This window comes from Condylostylus longicornis, unplaced genomic scaffold (genome assembly GCF_029603195.1).
Source record: "Condylostylus longicornis isolate FDR11 unplaced genomic scaffold, ASM2960319v2 ptg000759l, whole genome shotgun sequence".
In the NCBI taxonomy this organism is placed as follows: domain Eukaryota; kingdom Metazoa; phylum Arthropoda; class Insecta; order Diptera; family Dolichopodidae; genus Condylostylus; species Condylostylus longicornis.
In genome coordinates this window covers 6,353-15,895 of record NW_026578705.1, presented here as the reverse complement: position 1 = coordinate 15,895, position 9,543 = coordinate 6,353, and the positions used below count along the sequence as shown (strand labels likewise).

Genomic DNA, 9,543 nt, shown 5'->3' with positions numbered 1-9,543 from the left:
AACTGAAAAACGTACTCGACACTTGGAGAGTTTTTTCAAATGGAAAATCAAAGGAATTGACGCTTCTGGAAACGATGGGTGTCTTGAAAGCGAGCCCATGCAATCGATGACAATATCAAGCCACCTTGAGATGATTTGTTCAGCAACCTATGCAAGCAAAAAGAGATAAATAATACTCCATGGACAAATCACTCACTTGAGGCATTTCGACCTGAGCGTCTGATAAGCGAACAACCAAATCGGTATCGGGTGGTTTCTGAACCCTCGTTTTTCGCAGCAATTCCACTAGGTCCCTTCTGCTGAACTCGGGCATTCTTATTTCCCCACATGCGTCGCGTTGTTCAAACGCTTCTTCTGCTTCGTCGAACCGTTTTTCATCCGAGGCAGAGGGCGGCAAACTTTTTCATAATGAGGCAAAAGTGTGTTTCCTAATGCGATTAAATGAGACCCTAGAGGAATTAAACGCTCCAAGCGATTCATAAGATCGCATTGCAATTGAAGACAATGAAGAACAAATGGAATCCGATTCTATAAAAAATAAACACGAACGAAACAAACATAAACAAAATAAACAGAAATATGAACAAATAGATACAAGTGAAACAAACATGAGCGCCTTTAAGACTAAAAGGGACGCTTACAGACGTATTAAGCTCAGATTTGACTGCGGCAGTAAGTGCAGTCGATAGAGGGAAGGCAAGCTCCATCAGTTGCCCTCCAACGGACGATATAGCTTGAACCAAAAACCTTGCAGCCATCACAAACGACCAGCTGAACAATTTCCTCTCTGTTTCGTCGACTCTGAGGGCCAGCAAAATCAGACGTAGAAGCTTTCAAATCTCTTCTGCTTTATTAACACGTGCTCTTACCGCTTAGACCGAACTTTAACGGCTGCATCAGCGGATGCTCCTTGAAGCCCCATTCGCTGTTGAGAGCGCGCAATTAAAGCATTTCTCGCAATCAAAGATAATTGACGAACGACCAAAAAGATGACGCGATAAGCAACAGAAGACCGAACACTGCGTAACAATTCACTCAGGCAATTTAAAATGAACTGATAACCAGGCGCAACAGCCCATGAGTATCTGATAGAGAATAAGAAATGAGGTCTTCAAAGAAATGAGTTATTACCCTCACCCGCGTCGCTTGACCACAAGCATAAATGCACGATAGCACTCGCTCATTACCGATTGTTGAGATTCTTCGACCGTATCGTTTAACTCAGTGGGAGTCATTTTGTCACTCTTGTTTTTTCGACGTAATTTGAGACAAATTGTATGGAACTTGGGTTCTCCAAGAAGGCCCACAAGTTTATGAAGCACAGCAAACGCTGCAGTAGGACACCCGAAATTGTTTGGTTGGGACTTGACAGATTCCAACAAGAGCGGAATCAAGGACGAAACAAACTGAGCTCGACCAGTTTCAGGCAAACAGACAAGCCATCGCAGCACCGAAGAGGAAGCAAGATGAGAAAGAACGATCTGCGAACACACGTCGAGTCAACTGTTCATGAAGAGACCCCTTACTTGTTTCGATTCCTGTACCCCTTCTGCTGTTACCTTTCCCTGGTAGTACTTCAATAGAAGCGTAGTATCGATCCAAAATTGATTGATGAGTGTCACAAATACAGTCTTGATACTTCCAGGTGGTGGAAACACAATTCGTATGTCTTCTCTACTCGATTCTACTGATGGAAGTCGCACCTCCAGCATTGTCCCAATATGCTGAGCTACTGACGACACGACTTCATTGAACACTTCGAAGGCTTCATCATCTTCATCTTCCACGTCCAGATGGAAAAGCAATTTTGCGGGAGTCATCGGATGTTTTTTCTTCTCTTCTTTAACTTTTATTTCCTTTTGTTTGAAATTTTTTTTCCCCACTTTCGGATCTAAACGCTTTCCATTATCTTCAGTCTCCTCCATTCGAGTGATTGATCGAATGACTCCTCTATACGCAGCCAACAAAAGAGTTAAACTACGCGTCGATTCCGACTCTTTCGCATTTCTAAAAATTGCTTCAAATCGATCAATCGTAAGTTTCGATCCCATGAAAGATGTTTTATCCTCTTGTTGCTCCTTATCATCATCTTGTTCGTCCGGTGTTTCATCAAGCTCTTTCCCAAACTCCAATAATTGTCGATCATTTTCCAGTAGAAATTGATAAAATTCAGGATCTGCAGTCTTCAATTCTTCAAGCTCTTTTTCATGCTTCGCTTCATCATCATCGTCCCCCACATTTTCCACCACTTCTTTTTCACCATCCACAACGTCCCTATCACTTCCATCACTATCAATTAAGTCCACGGCGAAGGCTTTTTGCTGTGCGACTGGCAATTTTTTCAAATAGTCTTCAAACTGTTCGTCTTCCCGTTCAAGGTTCTTGCTCGACTGTTTCGATGTCGCCGCCTCATTCTCTGCTTCTCGCAGAACGGCCCTTCTTTTCACTGGAGGCTTGTGCGCGGACTTGGAAGGTGCGCGTCTCTTCGTAGCCCCCATAACGTGTCAGGTCCGCGACAGGTGGTCCAATTCAAGCAGTATTTAACAGAAATACAAGTGCAAACAATCAAGACATGATCAAATCAAGACACCCCCTCCCTGGCTAACGTAGAGGGTTATTTGATCTCCCTGATCACAAAGAGAGGTTCGTCATGGACCGCAGCTTATTCATTCATACTTGGCGGAAATGCTTCATTGAGAATCGATCATGCTGAAGTCCCAATCTTGGCAAAGCGCAAACAATTGGAAGCGAAGAGGGACGAACGCACGCTTCGAGTCCCAACCACCTTTTAGCGTTGGGAACTTCTCCTGAAATGGGGTCATCGTTTGCGGACTAGAATTTGGGACTAGATCATACCAAGCTCTCCAGCGATAAAATGTGATCGTGAGAGAATAATATCTATTCCAGTGAATTCTGTCTTCTGGTGTTTCCATTGAGGACCGAAATGATCTGCGATAAAAATGAATGATGAAGGAATGTGGGAATGGAGGAAGGGAATGAAGAACAAGCTTACAGGGATCTAGATGAATGAGAGAGTATGTGTGGAGGAAGAGAGTGAGAGAGAGATTTGAGAGAAATTAATCCTTACCATTATTCTGTAGTCGTTCACTTGTTGTTGGTTGAAATTGATCTAAATTCATCCTGTAATGAACAAGACTGAAGCGTTGATGATTCCTTGTTCTTTACCATAGTTGGGTGGGACGCTCTAGTTCGCAGTGTTGTCCAAATGAACGATACGGCTCATTGACAAATTCGAGTGGCATCCACGAAATTGAATTCTTATCCACGAGACCGAACGCATTTGCAAGATTCACAGGAATCTCTATATAATCATCCACACATATAATTGGGACATTTGGCATCGATGCGACCATCAATTCGTCGCCATGGAATCGGCACATGTCCCTTTGTATCCAGATGTGGCGTTTTCCTTTCCTCAGGGTTTCAAATCTACAATTCCGGAAGAAAGGAAATACTTTTTGCACGACGCGTCAATATTCACCTAAATTGCGCCTGATACTCCCGCTGAAGGGGTTTCGCGCTAAAACTGCTTGCTGTGGGTGAAATAATTGTTCCAGCCCCGGGGCTAGGGGGTTCAACCGGTTCAGGCGCCAACCGCGTTGAGGCCAGAGGATCACCGTTACAATAGTCGGATTCTGAGCTTGAATCAGAGCTTTGTTCAATGCCACTATCGCTGAATCCACGATAGCATTGACGGCGTCTTGGTTTCACATTTCTCGGCGTGACGACGGTTGGAATGATGGGAGGAGTAGGGCGTGTTCCATAGCTGAACGAATATCCGATCTGTGTGCATTGATTTTGACATCGAGATAAAACCTGAAACAACGAGAAGATGCGTGTGTTCACTGAGAACGACTCACTTTGCAGTAGATAAGAAGATCGATTCGCACTGCTGATGGTTCTGCTGTGAAGATGGGTTGGATGTTCAACGTCGCTGATTCGTACTCAAGATGACCGTCTTGACAATACGCAGCACGGAAGGCGTCTAAAATGGGTTCGCACTGGCGCCGCAGATGTCCGTAAATGGATATCAGCCAGTGCGGACAGACGGACAAACACTTCGGCAGAGTCGCATCCATCACAAAAGGAAGGAAAGAGTTCAGAATTTGGGGTTCCAAAAAGGGATGGTGATTTTGTGTTGCGCCATGGACTAGTATTTTCGCTTGACTTCGACTTTTAATTGATTTAATTATTTCACTCATTCCGGTTTCATCTCCTTTTTCTAATCTTTTTTCGGACTGAGTGAAAGCTGTACTCGAAAGTTCTTCTCCAGACGGATTGTCCGATCTTTTCCCCATCTGTCGTGCTCTCATTGCAGATATCCTCGTCCGGCATGTATTCTCCATAATCCCAGAATGAACCTCTTCGCTCAGCTATTGACGATGAAATGTCTCTCCGCGTCGGAGAGAAGCAGCAGCCTCGACCGTGCCTTCTGAGATCGCCACTTTCACCATCCAAGCCCTTTGAGGGTTCAGTTACTGGTCTTTGCGAAGATGAAACGATAGTTGTTGGGAGAGTCTGGTCAATATGTTTGCACGCCGCATCGTATGGACGGGCTATTAATTGAGGTTGAGGTTGCGGCTGTGAATTTCCCATTCTTACATTGAACTTAGCAGGAACGGTACTGTTTGTATCCAAAGGGGGCGATAGAGATGCAAAATCTTAGCAAATATTATCTCTACTCGTCTTACACACTCCCTCACTTCAAAAGCCACTTCTTATAGGCCTGCAAAAAAGGTTCCCAGGTCAAACTGCTGATCAGAAAATTAAGGGTAGCGGGATGAATCCCCAGGAACGGCAAGCTGCCGATTTGCGTGCGCTTTCAATGGCACAAATGCAGCAACAACAAGGGCAGGTAAGTCAGTCGTATGTGAACGAATGCACTTTGGGGGTGTTACAGCAAACCGCGATGAACGAGCAAATGGAGGCACAAAAACAGTAAGAGAGATTCATTCGCGTTGTGGGGACAACTGGTTTGATCAGAGCAATAGAAGAGCAGAGAAACGCCGTTCTGAAAACGCATCTTGAGCCAGAAGCTCTAGAACGATGTGAGTTCATTTTAATTCATATTTTAATTCACGATTTCTCAGTGCGCAGAGTGGCTCTCGTCAAACCAGAGAAGGCGAAAGCAGCCGAGAACTATCTTCTTCAGGTAAGAGGAAGGATTCAAAACTGTGGCCATGTCTCCACTCAGCTTATTCGGGGTGGTGCTGCTCAACGTGGGCAGATTGATGAAGAAACAGTTCGTGGCGTTTTAGAGAAAATGAGTGAAGCTTCAGGAAAAGGAAGTGGGGCAGGAAAAAATCCAGGTAGGCTTTTTCCTTCAACAATTCTGATGATTTTTCTTTGTTTCAGTTTCGTAGAAAAAAATTCGGGTCTGACGATGAAGATGATGATTTCTGAGAATTTGTCTCCCTTGAACGCGTGATCCCATTTTTGTTTATCAACGCACAAACTCTTCTGCTTTCGATTCGAAAATTGACTTGGGACTCACACCATCAGCATCTTGATATTGGGACATTGCCTGGTAGATTCAATTTATTTTGTCTTTTTTGGCTCCTCTCCATCAGATTCATCATCCTTGAATGTTTGATCAGTAATTGTCGGGGAAAGCATTCCTTTTGGGACACCGATAATCTCTTCTATTGGTGTTGCTTCGACATCGATTTTCACATACAATCCAGCCAAATAGGCGGCGAGAAGATTGGCAGTTCCCAAAACAACCAACAGACTCCAATCCTTATGCGCCAACGCAGCCATTGCTGTGTACGTGAAGTTCAACATTGGCCCCCCCTTGGTGAAATTTGATCCCAAAGCAACAATTGAAGCTGTAATGAACGAGGCAGTTGCGTGAATGCCACGCGAACGAATATTAAGAACAGATGAGGGCGACCAAACCTCCACTCGCCGGATTGACTCCTTGATTTCCTTCTTCTTCTCTCCTGCCTTCGGTATCGCCAATTTGGACTCAAGGCGGGCTAATCGCTTCAGACGTCCGTCGACAATCGTCCAAGCCGCGTTTCTCGCTTGATGAGCGAAATCAAATAGAAATTCGATCAGAAAACAAAACAACAGTCCGCGGCTTCTTTGCCAAACCGCGTATCCAATCGACTTTGAGTATCCGGAAATTGCTTCGCTCACCAAGAAGCAGACCACGCCTGACGAGACGCAACCAACCGCAACTGGAAAGAAGTCTGAAGGAAGAGAGAGTTTCAAAAAGAAGATTATTGGAACGATGTTCCGGCGTACTTCCACGACTCTTTCCTTGTGCGATGAGCATGAGAGGAGCGCCAGGATCAATACAATTCCCTGAATGGCATTTGTTAGAATTCTGTTAATATATTAGACGAACCGACGCAGAGAAAACGTCTCCAAACATAATCGACTAAGAATGAACATGTAAAGAGTTTTCAGTGTGGGATCCCACGATGATGAAGGGAGAAGAGGGGTCTCGATGACATATCGAATTGCAAGACCGACATAATTGAGATATAACCAGAATACAGTTGATTCTAAGAAGACCGGTAGGGCGCGAACCCAGAAGGGCTCAACCATAGGAGACATAGAGAACAGGATTCACCGGCTGAAGTTCAGATCAGGTCCAATAGAATGATAATATGCGAACATCGCGCCGAAGGACTCCACGATCCTCACGACATCGAAGGAAGTCTCCGATAGAGAGTGGACGATGTTGTAGATGACGAATCATCATCGAGGGATTCGGGTCATGAAAATGTTCATCAAGATAAACGCAGTCGAAGAACATACGATGGAGGTGAAGGATCCCACTGTGGACATATTGATGACGACTTTAAACGATGGGTGATCAGTAACAGCAATATAAGTCCCTTGAATTCCCGCAAGCATGCAGAACCATCAAAGAGAAAAGAGACGAGAGTGAATCATCAAGGGACATCGAGCATCCCACAGTTGAACTATCCAGGACATCTCATGCAGGGAGATACTTTAATCCAAATGGATACAGACATTCAAACAAGACATCAAAGTCTTTCAGATTCATTCCAGCATCGTGGCACTCGAGTGAATGAACCTCTCTTTGCTCCAACTTTTCATTCTGATAATTCCAACGATTGGACTGCCCGAAAGACTTCTAGAAGAAATTCCGTCACTACAGGAGAGAGATTTCAATTTCCTTCTTTCTATTCCCATCCTCATTCCAGCCAAGTCTTTCACAGAATAGAAGAAGAAGAATCTCCCTATCAAATGGGAATAGACACCCGACTGGGATTTTCTCCACTGAGGCACCAAGAAATGAACTCGAATGATTATGTGAACGGAAGCCGATTGGGACAGCATCCTGTCCCATTGGGACATCACTCCTCAATATTGGGACGTCACACAAACGCATTACATCAGCAATTTGACTTGAATTCGTATCTAAATCGTCTTCAAAGCGACACGCGAAGGACTCAGGGAGAATCTGTCGGTTCCGGCTTTGATTGCAACGATCAATCTGCACTACAGCAAGTCCCAATTCTTTCGGCTGATGCAATCGCGCAATCCTCATCCCTTTATTTGAAATTCCGACACTTTTCTGGTTTTGGCGAAGGACCCGAACCACCAGGACTTTCCCCGAGCCGCCCGTCAACGTTCGGAGTCTCGCAGTGCAGTTCTTTAACGACCAACAATAATAAAAGACAATCCCTTAGTTCTGTGAGTTGCATAGAAGCTTCATCGAGACGTTTCTACGAGTTTCAGTTCAACGATTTTTTAATTTACGATTTTTTTCCGTGTTTGTGTTGCTCAGCGTGTGCAATCCATCGTTGATCCGATTATGAAAGTCTTCACTCCAGATCTTACCGTTTATGTTCGGAGCGTCGGTCTCATTCATGCAATTCCTGATTGCGTTCTTTATAACGAGGATCAATTGATGTTTTGTGGATCTCATGCGATGGAAACTGCAGCATGCTCGTTAATCATCTTTAATTCCACTCAGCCTACCCTGTTTGATTACCGTCGTGCAATTATCCACGCTGTCCTGATTTCCATCTCTGCATCACGTCGCGTCCCTGTTCTCTTAACAAATCTTGATGACATCACGTTGAAACTAAACATCCAAGAAAGCTCGTGTGGTAGGCGTCTCTTCTCTGTCTCTGTCTTCATAATTGCTACTACTAGGGACCGCTGTTGTTGTCTGCTCCCCTGTGGTTGGCGATTTCGCATCGACTGTTCTTGAATTTGCGAATTGCAGCGAAAATCATCGTGAGAAATTCAGTAGCTTCTCTCACTGATAAACATGTTTCTGACAGAAAACACCTCTCCGGCCGAAATCGAAAGCTCGTGTCTCGTAAAGGAAAGAACGATGGGAAGTCAAATGGCGCAGGCCAACAAAAAATCTATTGATGAGAAATTGACTGAGAAACGGTGCGCCAAAAAGCGAAGGAAACAGATGATTGAGAATGAATGCGAGACTACCCGTGAGGATCAGAGTTCAATGTCGGATGGTGTCGAAATGGGAAGGAAGTCTACAGATGGATCGAACCACACAGAGATCGACCAACAGAAGAAGAAGAGAAGAAAAATTGTTTCAGAAATGAGTGGCAACAGTATGGATTCATCTTGTGAGTTTATTCGTGCTTGGTTGAAAAAACCCCAAGTTCAAGAAAACAACAAAACAAGAGGAAGTTGTGAGACTCGTGATGAAGAAATTCAAGAGAAGAAGACGGTGCAAGGAAACGCAGAAGAAATATCATCCCCGCTTAGAATTACAAGATCGATAGCAAGAGCTGAATTGGAGAAAAATCATATTGAGGGATTGAACACATCTGAAGGGATTAATGCAGTGGGAGAGGAAGGCGAAAAAGAGAAACCAGAAGAAGAGCTTGTTAGAAATTGTCGTTTGCGATGGAGTTCGCCTGAAGCATCGGAGACAAACAGTGCTGTCGAGAATACGCATACACCAGAAACGGGAAATGATCGACGGAGGCAACGACAAGCTGTTAGAGAGAAAGTACCTGGTGATAAGGAAATGGCTCCCAGGCCTCGCAAACGAAGATCTGCTGCCGCGAAGAACAAGCCAGCCTCCAGTGTGTTGTCTTCTGATCCCATGCATCAGTCTACAGAGGATGGAGCAGAGCAAGGACCTCCATCATCACCAGAAAGTTTGCCGTCTGTAGAATTTGATCAATCTGTTTCGAAGCGCAGTCAATTGTCTCAAGCACTTCATCGATTTGGTTTGCAAGTTTTAACAGTAAAAACGGAACCAAATGAAGCTCAAGAGTGATCACCTCCCGCTAGTTTTTATGTGGTTGCATCATCAGCGAAATATCTGTGGGGTGAAAGACACAAACACCAATTGAAACCATTCAGATGCAACAGATGTGGTGGGTGAAGATGCCTTTTATTTCTGAAGACGTTTTCAATTCTCGGAAGCAAACTCTCAAAAGCTTTTGTAATGAAAACAACAACTTCACGGAAATCTCAATTATTGTTTGAAACTACTGTGGCGCCGAAATAGCGGAGACTGAGAGGAGGCTCTAAGACGAAATGGAGGTCAGTGGA

At 44.5% G+C, this 9,543-nt stretch overlaps 3 protein-coding genes across 3 annotated transcripts; 2 read left to right on the top strand and 1 right to left on the bottom strand.

Moving 5' to 3' along the window:
- Positions 1–196: 196 nt before the first annotated feature.
- Positions 197–2,498, bottom strand: LOC129618200 (uncharacterized; the record flags this gene model as incomplete). Its single annotated transcript, XM_055533013.1, has 5 exons — positions 1,898–2,498; positions 1,527–1,846; positions 1,138–1,244; positions 870–1,085; positions 197–398 (listed from the first exon to the last, which is right to left on the bottom strand). Coding segments are annotated over exons 1-5 (1,446 nt in total), but the record flags the coding sequence as incomplete, so codon positions are not given.
- A 2,303-nt stretch (positions 2,499–4,801) lies between these two features.
- Positions 4,802–5,424, top strand: LOC129618199 (programmed cell death protein 5-like). The gene is made up of 3 exons (XM_055533011.1): positions 4,802–4,959; positions 5,119–5,314; positions 5,377–5,424. Exons 1-3 carry the CDS (start codon positions 4,802–4,804, stop codon positions 5,422–5,424), a joined length of 402 nt encoding a protein of 133 aa, XP_055388986.1.
- Positions 5,425–8,278: 2,854 nt separating this feature from the next.
- Positions 8,279–9,265, top strand: LOC129618198 (uncharacterized). The gene has a single exon (XM_055533010.1). The coding sequence runs from the start codon at positions 8,279–8,281 to the stop codon at positions 9,263–9,265; it is 987 nt and encodes a 328-aa protein (XP_055388985.1).
- Positions 9,266–9,543: the final 278 nt, after the last annotated feature.